This window comes from Tiliqua scincoides, chromosome 1, assembly GCF_035046505.1.
Source record: "Tiliqua scincoides isolate rTilSci1 chromosome 1, rTilSci1.hap2, whole genome shotgun sequence".
Classification (NCBI taxonomy): Eukaryota; Metazoa; Chordata; class Lepidosauria; order Squamata; family Scincidae; genus Tiliqua; species Tiliqua scincoides.
The window spans coordinates 195,937,188-195,952,721 of NC_089821.1; the positions used below are offsets into that span (position 1 = coordinate 195,937,188).

At 43.5% G+C, this 15,534-nt stretch overlaps 1 protein-coding gene across 2 annotated transcripts in view; it reads right to left on the reverse strand.

Annotated features, from left to right (window-relative positions):
* The window catches only part of CDK19 (cyclin dependent kinase 19), a 120,296-nt gene that overhangs the window by 82,215 nt on the left and 22,547 nt on the right, over nt 1-15,534 (reverse strand). For both annotated transcript variants that reach the window (XM_066613392.1, XM_066613400.1), the window contains exon 2: nt 2,812-2,887. In XM_066613392.1, coding sequence (XP_066469489.1) covers nt 2,812-2,887 — 76 coding nt within the window. The remainder of the gene's footprint in view (nt 1-2,811; nt 2,888-15,534) is intronic.

The window sequence follows — 15,534 nt, forward strand, 5'->3', positions numbered from 1 at the left end:
CACAAAAATAACTCACTGATGGGAAGCAAATGAAAAAGAATACCAAATTAAAGCTATTTCATCACTAACATTCTTCAAAGGAAAGACAACAACAGAAGACAACAACTTGCATGTCAACATGCAAGCTCTCTATATGAACGGTCTAGTGCAGCGGTTCTCAAACTTTGAGGGAGCTTTACTCCCTCAGCAAGTTCTTGTGGGGGAGGGCCTAAGGGGGGGCGAGGAGGCTGCTTGTGATTTACATTATGTAGGCTGGGCTGCAGCAAGCTACAGGAGGTGCAGGGAGTCCTGTGCAGCCCTCCCCCAAGGCTTGGAAGGTTTGGAAACAGTAGGAGCAAAGCGCCTCCTGCAAAACGGAAGTGCTTTGCATCCGCTTTTTCCGTACATTCCAAGCCTGGGGGAGTGCTGTGAAGGGCTGCACAGGGCTCCCCGCAACTCCTGCAGCCTGTTTCAGCCCTGCCTACATAATGTAAGTCACAAGCACCCCCCCCCTCACCCTCCCCATACGAACGCAACCCTGGGGATCGCTTACTGCCTCTCCCTTTCCCCAACCCTTAAAGGGATAGGGAACCTTTACACGAACTGGTGGGTCGCAACCCACCAGTTTGAGAACCACTGGTCTAGTGGTTTGACAACTTCCTTCCTTCCTATTAATAAATAACAACAACAACAACAACAACAACAATAATAATAATAATACAGGTATTTATATACCGCCTTTCTTGGTCTTTATTCAAGACTTTATTCAAGGCGGTTTACATAGGCAGGCTGATTAAATCCCCGTAGGGATTTTTACAATTGAAAGAAGGTTCTTTCTTTCAAGAACCACAACAGTCCAGATGTTTCACTCTGATCTGGTCGCACATTCTGGCCTCCATCCTCCCACGCTCAGAGCGGATGGAATAGCTCGGCTTCAGCTTGTCAGCTGCTTCAAGGTCGCAAGGTGCCGGTGGCCTCGAACTGGCGACCTTGTGGATGTTATCTTCAGGCAGACGGAGGCTCTACCCTCTAGACCAGACCTCCTGCCATCACCACACACGTGATTAGGCAATCACCACACACGTATCAACCAATCATTTGTAAAAATGCATTTATAAATTCAGATTTTGTATTTTGTGAATGTCGTTTGTAATTATATTAATTTCTAAACAATATCATGCCCATGACATTCTATCCCCAGAAGATCAGATGTGAATACATCTCCCCATTTCACATAAACATTGGAAGGAAGGTGTCTGCATAAACAGGTGGGGCCTCAGTATCTGTGAGGGATCTGCTCTCAGACCCCTCACGAATACTAAAAACCACAGATAATGAAACCTGCAGTTTCATTAAACCTTAAACCCTCCAAAGACTGAGGTTGTGCTCCGGTTGCCTCCAGAGGGCTTTCTGAAGCCCACAGAGACTGCGCACATCTGCCTGTGGCCTCTGTGGGCTTTAGAATGGCCCTTATGGGCATAAAAACTTCACTTCCGGTTTCCCATAAAACCAGAAGTAGCATTTCTTTTGCCCATAAGGGCCATTCTAAAGCCTGCAGAGGCCACAGGCAGACCTGTGCAGCCTCTGCAGGCTTCTGAAAACCCTCCACAGGTGACTAGAGCACAGCTGCAGTCACCTTTGGAGGGTTCAGGTTAAGCTAAGTCTGGTTCAACATGTGTCTCCTGATGTGAACTCATCAGTTTACTTGTCAGTTTACTTATTCCAGTGCTAGTCATCAAGAGCTGATGGTTCCAGGTTTGTGAAATATTTTTCCCTCTGCCAAGGAACTGCCAAGTGTCTTCTCCTCCTGTTTTGAAATGGGTTATGAAAAATTTTATGCTCAATAAGGTGTTTTATGATTGACTGTACCACTGCTTGCACTTAAATGAGAAACAGATTGAGCTGGAGCTATATGCTGCTGTGTTTTAATTATTATTTCTTAAAGTAATTGATATTGCATACTATACGTTTATCTCTATATGGCATTTTAAGAAAGCTGTATTCTAAAGATGGAGAATAAATGCATAAAATAATGAAGTGCTGTGCATACACGTAGAGTTTTGAATGTACTAGATCAGGGGTCTCTAAACTTTTTGGCCAAAGGGACGCCTCAAATATCTGGCACAGTGCCAAGGGCCGGGAAAAAAACTAAATATAAAATTTAAATACATACATTAGAGATGGAACTTAGATGAATGAATGGGTTCAAATGTCCAGGACTTCTTCAAGCATGAACATAGCCCAAGAAATAAAGCACACACTTAAATGGATCCCCTTTCCCCCACCCCACAAGCACAACTCTGGTTGTGTTTGGTCAACTGGACCAGAGGCTCTCAGGGGATCAGAGGCTGACCGCGGGCCGGATAGAGGCACTTCATGGGCCACATCTGGTCCCTGGGCCGGGGTTTGGAGACCCCTGTACTAGATTAATGGAAGCCTGCTCTTGTATGTATGCCTCCCTCACTATACCCTTGCATTTAGAACATGTGTCTAGATTTCAGTTATCAACTGCAAACTTCAGTATGACTACTTTCTACTTCATTACAGCAGCAGGAGACCTTCTAAGAGACCTATGCCCCTTCGTACGTGGAATAAGTGCTATTGGATGAGTGGAAAGCGCTTTGCTAGTTTTTCTAGCAAATACAGTAGTTACTATACAAATATACCAAATTCATGTTAAATTTAACCAAGTTCTTACAAAAAAAAGCATTGTACTTGAATTAAGTTTCAAGAAAAATATGTCCTTCAGATCACTTACATCTAAATTTTGACAGGATAGGCATTTTAAAAATCATTAATTGTAATGATATTGAACATTTTATGTCCACTTACTGCTATTTCTCTACATGCCGACATCGATATCCCTGTACCTTCAATCTGCTTCAGTGCATATTCCTTTTCGTCTTTTCTGCAAGAAGAAAACAGTACGTTTTACAAACCTTATTTACATAAAGTTAAACTTCTTTTTATCAGAATAGTAAGTAAGTATCAGTAATCTGGGAACTCAGATTAAAAAGCTGGATACAAGTCCAATAGTCTTGAGGGCCCTTAAGCAGGGTGGAAAGGTGGGGTATAAATAAATAAATCCACACAGGAACACAAAGATTAATCACTAATCTAAACTTCTAATGTAGTTACAGACAGTACTTGAAACTATGTAATGATCTGTCAAGCTTCCTCTTTTTTGATAATTGACTCAACCATGACATGAAGGTTCTCCATTGCCCAAATGACAAAAACAAAACCGTAAGTGTATAATGTGTAGAACTATAAACCCTCTTTAAGAATGAGAAAAAAAATTGATGCAGGAATCATAACTCCTCCCCCCAATATTGAAGAAATCCCAAGATTTGGGCAGTTACATCTCTGGGCTGTGGATTGTACATGACACTTGCAGGCCCCCATAGCCAATTGCTTGCCTAAGGCCATAAAGTGCTGAAGAAAGCTGCTAGACTAGATCAGTCTCAAGCACCTAATATAACTATCTCAAGCACCTAACATAACTATGCCTTAATTGACCTGTAGAATCTATTCAGCTGCTTTAGGTAAAACCTTATTGAATATCAGAAGACACTAACAAATACTAACAAAAGGATGTTCTCCTCTTCCCAGAGGTCATGCAGGTAGGAGATAAGGGTCCATAGGAAAGAAAACATTAGGTTCAATATGCAAACAATTAGCTCAAATTTTCCCCTGGGGGCTGGGGATAAGAATAGGCCCTCAGTTTGGCTGTACTTGTCCTAAGAGGCGACTAAACAGCCACCGGGTAGATGGGACTCCTCAGCCTGGGAAGGCAGCTCATCTGAGAGAAGGAAAACTCTGATCCCAAACCTCCACTGCCTTGTGGCTACATCCAGATATGGAAAAGGCTTCAGGAGTCAACCTTGAGGCAAAATCCGGAGCCGGAGTCCCTGAGGCAGCTCATGGCTGAACACAGTCACGTTCTGGCAACTCCCGCAATGCTGCTGGAACCAACCGTATTGGCTTCTGCCTTTCCAGTGGACCATTTCAGCGAAGTGGAGAGGGGGGATTTGCTGCATGGGTAACAGTCTATCTTCCATATCTACTTTACCCAGGCTTCGCGCACTGGAGATGACACTGTTCCAGAACACTATTCAGAGCGCGATACCATAGTCTTCTGAGACTGAAGGATGCCAACAAAGCTCAAATTGAAGGGGAAAAAACACCACTTTAAATAAAGTTGGAAAAAAGGAGAAAATTATTCCAATATTTTTCCTTCAGAGGAGGGAATGTTCCCAGTAGGATCTGAAACTGTTTTTTTGGTAGCAGATCTCCAGTATCATTTGCAACTGCTTAGGTAAAAGGAATTCTACAGTTGAATCTTTTCCTAGAAGGGGGATCCAGTGACCGGAAAAGCATCACCTATTGAAAAATTCTGCCTGTCTTGTAGGTGTTTTAGTAAGTGAGCAATCCTAACCCCTTATGTCAGTGCTTTCCAGCACTGACATAAGGGCAATGCAGCTCTGAGGTAAGGGAACAAACATTCCCTTTGTTTGGACTATTGGACTATTGGCCTTTGAGGAGGCCTTTGTGAGTGGCACCCAACTGCAGGATGCAGTACATGTCCCATTGACACTGCTATACCAGTGCTGCAAAGCACTGACATAAGGGGTTAGGATTGTGCACTAAAGCAACTAAGACTGAGCTGCAAATCAAATGTTTCTCAGTTTGTATCTCCCTTCTGTCTGGAACTCACTGGATAGCCTTAGGTAAGTCACTCTCTCTCAGCCTCAGTCTACCTTATGAGGTTGTTGAAAGGATTACATCAAAGTAATGCAAGTGAAATAGCACATTCAGAAAACACATAAATATTACTAGTGTGCAAACATGGAGCCCCTGCCAGGAGAAAAGTTGGCAAAGAGGAGCCAATGTGTCCCAGAGTACAAGACGTGACACAACAGTAAACGTTCCACCATCTTAACAGTTTAATAGGAGCTCCAGCAATTCAAAAATCTGATCAGGATTGCAACGTGGGGGGACAGGTGGTTAATTCTTTTCCCCATGAGAAAACCAGTTTTTGCCCTATAGCAGTGGTTCTCACACATTAAGCACTGGGACCCACTTATTAGAATGAGAATTTGTCAGGACCCACCGGACATGATGTCATGACTGGAAGTAACATTATCAAGTACAATTTTTTTTAACAATCCTAGGGCTGCAATCCTACCCAGGAGTAAGCCCCATTGACCATCATTGTTAAAAGCCTATACAGAGTAGCCTGTTAAACGTACAGATTTGTAACATTTTCCCCAATGCAGTCACATGCCATAGGAGCATCAAGTCTAATATAGTAAAAATAAAATATTGAAATGAATGGGTACTCACCTGAAATTGGTTCGTAACCCACCTAGTGGGTCCTGACCCACATTTTGAAAAACACTGCCCTATAGGACAAACAAATAGATACCCAAAGGGATTCACTCACATATGGACATAGGGCTACAGTCTACCTGTACATGATGATAAAAGTGTAAAAGAATATCCATATTTATTGCCACTCCTAAATTACATTCAAGAAATCCCAAGTTTTTAAAAATTTGTTTAGAAAAAAAGCACAGAAAACAAAGTTTAATGTTTTTTCTTCATGATAATGCTTAGGTCAACTGTTTCTAAGTCCAGATAAACTGCTATGTTTACTACAGTATCAATAATATAATTTTTCAACTTTCATTTATCTATTAATCTTGGAGATTTCTCCCACGTCACTGAGTGACGTGACACAATGTTATTAAACTAGAAAAATGCTGTTAAAATCTCCAGGATTGCTTCAGCAGCCACCCAGAGATGGATATTGATTCCTGGAGACTCTGGGGTTGGCAATCCTAGTAAGCCCCATTGAATTCAATGAGACCGACTTCCAGGGAAGCATGGTGCAGGTTTCAGCAGTTTGTAGCTCCAATTCTAGCTATTGTAACAATTATGTAAATAAAACTTTTTTTAGTTTTAAATTTCATATTATACATTACAGTTCTATGTGCTAAATTATGCACGATATTAAAGTAGAAAAGGAAACTGAGGCTTGATAAATACAGGCATCCCCCTGTACCCACAGGGGTTCCATTCCCGAACATCCCCTCTCTGCAGATACAACGTACCTGCCCTTCTCTTTGCAATGCATTCTGGGGCAAGCCTGGGTAAAGAGAGGGGCCTCTGCACAATCTAGAAGGGGCTGCAGGGATTTCAGAAGACTGCCTGCAGCCCTCAAAACACAGCAGTATAGCTATGCAACTGTAGGGGAAGCTATTCTGGGTTTTTTTCTTTACATTCTACATGTCTTAACATAGACCCACAGATAACTGAAATCACAGGTGCTGGGTCTGTGGATACAGGGGGGACAGCCATGTTGCAAAGTAGTTCAATTTTTACTAAAATTCCAATTTTTATCCCAGGAAAACAAAGGGAATTGACTCACTGTCATCACCCCTTCCAAAAGCTTACATATTTAACCAAGTGCACTGACAATCTCTAAATGCTTGAAAGTTCAGCTTGAGTATAGTAACTGAAGCCATATTTTGATTAACTGCAAAAAAGGGAGACCCACAAATCTGCCAAAACATAAACCTGACTTTACATTTCTCATTTCTTAAATCAGCTTTGCTAAAGGCCAGATTATGCACTTACACAGCCAATGAACTAAAGCAGTAGTTCTCAAACTTTTAGCACTGGGACCCACTTTTTAGAATAAGAATCTGCAAGGACCCACCAGAAGTGATGTCATGACCTAAAGTGAAATCATCAAGCAGGAAAAATTTTTACAATCCTAGGCTGCAATCCTACCCACACTTGCCCAAGACTAAGTCCCATTGACTATCACTGTTAAAAGCATATGCATAGTAGCCTGTTAAAAGTAAGAACATAAGAACCTAAGAACAGCCCCACTGGATCAGGCCATAGGCCCATCTAGTCCAGCTTCCTGTATCTCACAGCGGCCCACCAAATGCCCCAGGGAGCACACCAGATAACAAGAGACCTCATCCTGCTGCCCTCCCTTGCATCTGGCATTCTGACATAACCCATTTCTAAAATCAGGAGGTTGCGCATACACATCATGGCTTGTACCCCATAATGGATTTTTCCTTCAGAAACTTGTTCAATCCCCTTTTAAAGGTGTCTAGGCTAGACGCCAGCACCACATCCTGTGGCAAGGAGTTCACAGACCAACCACATGCTGAGTAAAGAAATATTTTCTTTTGTCTGTCCTAACCCTCCCAACACTCAATTTTAGTGGATGTCCCCTGGTTCTGGTATTATGTGAGAGTGTAAAGAGCATCTCCCTATCCACTCTGTCCATCCCCTGCATAATTTTGTATGTCTCAATCATGTCCCCCCTCAGGCATCTCTTTTCCAGGCTGAAGAGGCCCAAACGCCATAGCCTTTCCTCATAAGGAAGGTGCCCCAGCCCTGTAATCATCTTAGTCGCTCTCTTTTGCACCTTTTCCATTTCCACTATGTCTTTTTTGAGATGCGGCGACCAGAACTGGACACAATACTCCAGGTGTGGCCTTACCATAGATTTGTACAACGGCATTATAATACTAGCCGTTTTGTTCTCAATACCCTTCCTAATGATCCCAAGCATAGAATTGGCCTTCTTCACTGCCGCCGCACATTGGATCGACACTTTCATCGACCTGTCCATCACCACCCCAAGATCTCTCTCCTGATCTGTCACAGACAGCTCAGAACCCATCAACCTATATCTAAAGTTTTGATTTTTTGCCCCAATGTGCATGACTTTACACTTACTGACATTGAAGCGCATCTGTCATTTTGCTGACCATTCTGCCAGTCTGGAGAGATCCTTCTGGAGCTCCTCACAATCACTTCTGGTCTTCACCACTCGGAAAAGTTTGGTGTCGTCTGCAAACTTAGGCACTTCACTGCTCAACCCTGTCTCCAGATCTGTCGGGAGGGGCCTCTGAGCTCCAGGGCTTCCCCGGGCTTCCCAGTAACTTACAAGGCTTTAAAAACATCACTGTCAGTTTCTCCATGAACTCAGAGCTCCTCTCACCTCTGGAAAGGGTGCACATAGGAGTGTGTGTGTGCTGGGAGAAAAATCCAATCCGCAGATAAATAAATCTATGGATACAGGATCCGCTGATATGGGGGCTCTCTGTAATCAGTTGCATACCAAGGGTAATAGACACCTGGGCATTCAAAGCCACAGGAAGACCTGGCCTCTACCTTGAGACAACCCAGTGAAGGCCAAATCTACCAGCCACTCCAAGCAAAGGGTAGAGCTGGCCCCTTCCCTGACCCCCCCCCTCCAGGTGGAAGCCAGGTTCTACCAGCAGCTCAAAGTGAAGGGTAGACCTGGCCTTCACCTCAAGATTCCTCTGATGGAGGCAGTTCCACTTAGTTGCTCAGTGGCACATTTTGCATCCCAGAGCAGATTAAACATCTGGAGCAGACCGCCTCCACCCTGCCCTTGGTACATTACTGCCAATAATTTATGTTTGGCACACACACGTGTATTCTTACAAATGCATTCAGATTGAATGGATACCCCTTCCTCCCTTTAGTCCATTAGATTAAGTGTACCACCCATTAAAAAATTTATGCTCTCAGCTCAACAGTTTGAACCTAACAGGGAAGTCTGGCCTGCTGATAATAATCCAAGATATCAAAAACATCTCTGAAGAGAAAGATAATTTTTTTCAACTAAACATGCAGAGTACATCTGTAAGTCACTGATTCTATGCTCTCCAAAGTCCAATTTACTGATCTCTTCAGGAGTCAACTTGATAATACAGGTCCAACCTTGTTATACATGGATTTGGCTCAACACGAATGGCTCCTGCAAATGAGAAGGAATGTAATGATCCCTGGAAAAGGGGAAAAATACACCTCTTTAAAATCACAGTTTAAAAACTGGATTTAAAAAATGTAGAGAGACAGTCATGCAAGCGATTATTCATTCTTCAGCTGAGCTAGGCCAAGGCAGGGGGTCCTTTGCATTTCTCATTGCTGACTAGCTCTATATAACAGTAAGAAAAGCTGTTTTTAAACCACAATTGTAAAGGGATGCACTTTTTGATTTTTTTAAACTGTTTTTATTTAACACACTTTATGGTATCAGCAGGAAGACCCAGAAGCAAATCCCTGTGGATGTCAAGACATGACCTTATTAGAAGCAATGGAGGGGCGAGAAAACTGGAAGTCTCTAAATCTATTTTTCCACTATTTTATTATCCACTAGGGGTTCTAGAACAGAACCCCAAAGGATAATGAGGGACGACCTGTATTAATCTGGAAGTAGACATTTTAGGTAAGTTTACTGGATGAATTGAGTTTCAGGTAAAAGAAACAATTTCTGCACTTTTAAGACTTCCATCTCCCACAAAGTTAGTTTCTAAATGGTCATAAAAAATTAAACTGGTTTTCTGGACAAGGGAATGACAGTAAATCTAACCTATTTGAATTTCAGTAAAACATTTGACCCAGTCTCATCAGAAAAATCACAACTAAAACCCAGAAAGATGGGTTTCAACAGAATTAAGATGTTTACTGTATTTATGAAAATGTTGTCTTGCACAGAGAGCCTAAGCAGCTTACAATATATATAATGCAACATAATGCAAATGATGTTGCTATAAATGGAAAAGCAAACTTTTTCTATTTTGGCCAAATGCACCTTTAGACTTCTTTCATTGATTCTGCTGTCAGACTCATTTGCAACTGTTTTAGTGCCTTCAGAAAGGCTCTCACCTACCCACTAGTCCAGAGATTCTCAAACTGAGGCATTGCTGTAGTCAGGGAAGCTGTGTTACTGCTCCCTTAAGGGGCGAGGCGATGGCAACAGCAGCGACATGATTGCTAGGATTGCACAGTGTCTATGGGCTCCCCAGTCCCTCCAGAGAGCCACAACGGACCCTGCCCCCCATAATTCTAAAAGACTTGGTGGTTTTCTTGTCCTCAGCACCATTGCCACCCTCTCTCCTATGCCGCAAGGACCTACAGCAGCCCAAACTCTTCCTGAGAGCTTGGAAACAGCTACACTACTCCCTAGAAATTCTAATGTTTGGTTGCGATCATATGCAGAGTCAAGGCAATAGTTACTATGGCAGTTGGGCAAAACCAAGCCAATCACTATTTTGCCGCAAGCTACTGAGGCCAAGGTGACCAGACATCGTCTTTTTCCAGGATATGTTCTCTTTTTTTAGCCTTGTGTCCTGGAAAAGAATTTAAATATCCTTATTTTCCCTGTGAGTATGCCCCTGCAGGCAGCGCATTGCCTTCTTATAATTAATAAGTTATATGTAATGTAGTTTTAAGTTGAATAATAAGTAATATAGTGTTTAAAGTAACCACATGAAATCAATATATGAGTGTTTTTAGCTTTTACTTTGTTGTGGCACTGGCCTCCCTGCTTTTCCCCTCCCAGCTGATGCAATGAACCTTACAGCACATTTGCAACACGTGTTGTCAGGGCAGCATGTGGGCCACTGGCTCTTTCCAGCATTAGAACTGGGTTGCTAGAGAGCATTCTTGGAATTTATTTTCATTAGAGAACTTGGAGAAGAAGTTGATGTTTATGAGCAAAATTTCTAATACACCAAAATAAGAACATAAGAAGAGGGAGTCCCGCTGGATCAGGCCAAGGGCCCATCCAGTCTAGCTTCCTGCATCTCACAGTGGCCCACCAAATGCCCCAGGGAGCACACAAGACAACAGACACAACTTGTGTCCTGGTGCCCTCCCCTGAATCTGGCAATCAGAGGCAGCTTGCCTCTAAAACCATGAGCTTACACATACCTATTATGACTTGTAACCCGTAATGAACTTTTCCTCCAGAAATTTGTCCAATCCCCTTTTGAAGGCATCCAGGCAAGATGCCATCACTACATCCTGTGGCAAGGAGTTCCACAAACTAATTACAGGCTGGTTAAAGAAGTATTTTCTTCTTTCTGTCCTAACTCTCCCAACACTCAACCTTCGTGGATGTCCCCTGGTTCTGGTGTTATGTGAGAGTGTAAAGCATCTCTTTATCCACTCTGTCCATCTCCTGCATGATTTTGCATGTCTCAATCATGTCCTCCCTCAGGCACCTCTTTTCTAGACTAAAAAGGCCCAAACGCTGTAGCCGTTCCTCATAGGGAGGGTGCCCCAGTCCAGTAATAATTTTGGTTGCTCTCTTTTGCACCTTTTCCATCTCCACTATATCCTTCTTGAGATGCGGCGACCAGAACTGGACACAATACTCCAGGTGTGGCCTTACCATCGATTTGTACAATGGCAATACAATATTAGCTGTCTTATTCTCAATGCCTTTGCTAATGATCCCAAGCATGGAATTAGCCCTCTTTACTGCTGCCACACCATTGGGTTGACACTTTCATTGAGCTGTCCACCAGCACCCCAAGATCTCTCTCCTGATCTCAGACAGCTCAGTACCCATTAGCCTATATGTGAAGTTTTGATTCTTTGCCCCAATGTGCATGACTTTACACTTACTGACATTGAAATGCATCTGCCATTTTTTTTGCCAGTCTCCCAGTTTGGAGAGATCCTTCTGGAGCTCTTCACAATCACTTCTGGTCTTCACCACTCGGAAAAGTTTGGTGTCATCTGCAAACTTGGCCATCTCACTGCTCAACCCTATCTCCAGGTCATTTATGAAGAGGCTGAAAAGTACACGTCCCAGGACAGATCCTTGGGGCACTCCACTTTCCACCTCTCTCCATTGTGAAAATTGCCCATTGACACCCACTCTCTGTTTCCTGGACCTCAACCAGTTCCTAATTCAGGGGAGGACCTGCCCTCTAATTCCCTGACTGTGGAGTTTTCTCAGCAGCCTTTGGTGAGGGACCGTGTCAAACGCATCCCTCATTATAAAAAAAATACTGAAACAAACTGGAAAGTTCCATAAGACATCTAAATAATAGAAATGGAATGAAACAAAATCACATTTTGATATCAAAGTAATATCAACTCATGGCCTACTGGAAATTACACAACAAGAACTACAACGATTTTAAAAGTAATACAAGATGAATATGAGTCACAAATATGCAATTTTCGAGTAACTGAACAGGACATTTTTCACTTAGCCACAAAAATAACAGCAGAAGAGGCTACAAGTTAAGGATAACCTGGCATTATCCTATTTGTAGCTATTAGCTCGTCTTAGTAATCCAAGCAAACAAATTGAAAATGCAACTTATTAGAAGTGTACAATTCTGTACCAGTGGTGATAATGTAAAAGCAAAGAGAAGCATTACTGAGTTGAAACCTGATTTGGGACATATTTTCATTTTATTTATGTATTGTAAAAATGAATACCTCACCCTATCTCCAAAGATTCAGGATGGCTTAATAAGATAAACTAAAACAACATAAAATACAGTATCGTAAGAACAGCAGCAGCAGCAATAATAAAACCACAGTTCAATCATCTCTATATGACTCATCTAAAAAAGCAGATCTCTTCAATCTATAGTGAAACACTGATGATAAGAGGGCTTGCCAAACCTCACAGGGCAGGGAGTTCCATGGAGAAGGTGCACCATCACAATGCCCTCTTGTGGGTTATTGTCAAATGTACCTCTCAAGGAGGTAGTACTCACAAGAGAGTCTCCCTAAAAGATCTCATGGACAGGCAGACTCACGTGGGAGAAAGTGGCTTTCTTGTCTGTTCTTTTGAGCTTCTTTCTAATCATCAAATAGCAAGCCACACAGGCAGTGCAATAACTGACAGGAGAAAGTTCAGAACAAAGGCAGTGGGGGGTAGCCATTCAAGGTGTCAGAGCTGAAAATAACTCTGATGAGCCACAGGCAATATATTCACCTGAACAGCATGTGCCTAAATTAGTTATTAAGGCATGGGTTAGTTCAGTTGACTAAGGAATCCTGGAACAGGAAAGTTGGAGATTGTACCACTAGAGAACAGTATTCTTCTCATGGTAGCCACTGGAAAAAAACCTGTAAATTTGCACTTAATTTAATTTATCACCCAAATCAATTGTTTGTTTTTAAATTAGTACTAATACGTACCAACTCCATTGGTCACTGGATTGATAGAAAAACAGTATTTAGGGTCATGGACAAAAAGTTTGTAGTTAGCTGGCCTAGAGGAAGAAACCTCTGCTCATATCCAACCATAAGTTTATACAAACCACGTGTCACAATAATACTATGCAACTGGTCATTATGTATCAAAATCCAAAAATAGTTTCCTAGTAATAGCATCACCTCTGAAGTCAATTCTATTCTTGTTGGCGAAAGGCATTCCTGGAGCCAATTACTTCAGCTCCCTCTAGACACTATAGCTCTTCTATTGGAAACTGTTACATTGCTCAATAATGTATAATGCTCAATAAAAGAAATACTCAACGGAACCGAAACAACCTCATAATAAAAGAGTCACCAATATTTATTCTGTGACCTAACAGGTTAAGGCAGCAGTTCTTGAACTCTCAAGGAGTTTGAGCTCCACTGTAAGTTCTTGCAGGAGAGACAGCGACACGATCACCTGAATCGCATTGCTTTCGAGGGGCACAGGGGCTTGCTTTGACTTACCAGAGCCTGCAGCAGGCTGCTAGGATGTCAGGAGCTCTACCTGTTTCCCCACAGGGCTCCCCAGCATGCAGAGACACTCAAAACGATCATGACCCATTTCCAGTTTGCGATTGCGAAACTGAAAGTGGGCCACGATAGTTATTTTGAGTGTCTCCGCATGTTGGGGAGCTCTGTGGAAGCTCACGCGGGGCTCCTGGCACCCCAGCAGCCTGCTACAGGCTCTGGTAAGTCAAAGCAAGCCCCTGCACTTCTCAAAAGCAACATGATTCTGGCGATGGTGTTGCTGCCTCCCCCCTCCCCGCACTTTAAGGGGGCAAAGGCCAGGGCTTTCTGGTTGGGGCATCATAATGCCCCAGTTTGAGAACCACTGGGTTAAGAAACTACCTTTCATATCCTTTATATATTTGGGCATTGACATATTTTCATCGGATCAGATGTCCACCCAGGCTCCTCAGCATCATCAGATCTTTCCACAAGGACATGAAGGGCACTGTTGTCTTTGATGGCTCCACATCAGACCCCTTTGACATCCGAAGCGGATTGAAGCAGGGCTGTGTTCTTGCGCCAACCTTGTTTGGGATTTTCTTCGCTGTCCTGCTGAAGCATGCCTTTGAAACTGCAACAGAAGGCATCTATCTCCGGACCAGATCAGACAGAAAGCTCTTCAACCTCTCCAGACTGAGAGCAAAGTCCAAAGTCCAGCTGAAATGTCTGCGTGACTTCCTCTTTGCCAACGATGCAGCTGTCACTACCCACTCTGCCAAAGATCTCCAGCAGCTCATGGATCGTTTTAGCAAAGCCTGCTAAGATTTTGGACTGACGATCAGCCTGAAGAAAACACAGGTCATGGTTCAGGATGTGGACTCACCTCCCTGCATTACAATCTCTGCACATGAACTGGAGGTCGTCCATGACTTTGTGTACCTTGGCTCAACGATCTCCGACACTCTTTCTCTCGATACCGAGCTAAACAAACGCATTGGTAAAGCAGCTACCACATTTTCCAGACTCACAAAGAGAGTCTGGTCCAACAAGAAGCTGACGGAACATATCAAGATCCAGGTCTACAGAGCTTGCGTCCTGAGCACACTTCTGTACTGCAGCGAGTCATGGACTCTTCGCTCACAACAGGAAAGGAAACTGAACACCTTCCACATGCGCTGCCTCCGACGCATCCTCGGCATCACCTGGCAGGACAAAGTTCCAAATAACACAGTCCTGGAATGAGCTGGAATCCCTAGCATGCATGCACTGCTGAAACAGAGACGCCTGCGTTGGCTCGGTCATGTCGTGAGAATGGATGGTGGCCGGATCCCAAAGGATCTCCTCTATGGAGAACTCGTGCAGGGAGAGCGCCCTACAGGTAGACCACAGCTGCGATACAAGGATATCTGCAAGAGGGATGGGGATGCAGGGGATGGACAGAGTGGATAGGGAGATGCTCTTTACACTCTCACATAATACCAGAACCAGGGGACATCCACTAAAACTGAGTGTTGGGAGAGTTAGGACAGACAAAAGAAAATATTTCTTTACTCAGTGTGTGGTCGGTCTGTGGAACTCCTTGCCACAGGATGTGGTGCTGGCGTCTAGCCTAGACGCCTTTAAAAGGGGATTGGACGAGTTTCTGGAGGAAAAATCCATTATGGGGTACAAGCCATGATGTGTATGCGCAACCTCCTGATTTTAGAAATGGGTTATGTCAGAATGCCAGATGTAGGGGAGGGCACCAGGATGAGGTATCTTGTTATCTGGTGTGCTCCCTGGGGCATTTGGTGGGCCGCTGTGAGATACAGGAAGCTGGACTAGATGGGCCTATGGCCTGATCCAGTGGGGCTGTTCTTATGTTCTTAAGGGATCTGAAGGCCTTAGGAGTGGACCCCAACAGGTGGGAAACCCTGGCCTCTGAGCAGCCCGCTTGGAGGCAGGCTGTGCAACATGGCCTTTCCCAGTTTGAAGAGACACTTGGCCAACAGTCTGAGGCTAAGAGGCAAAGAAGGAAGGCCCATAGCCAGG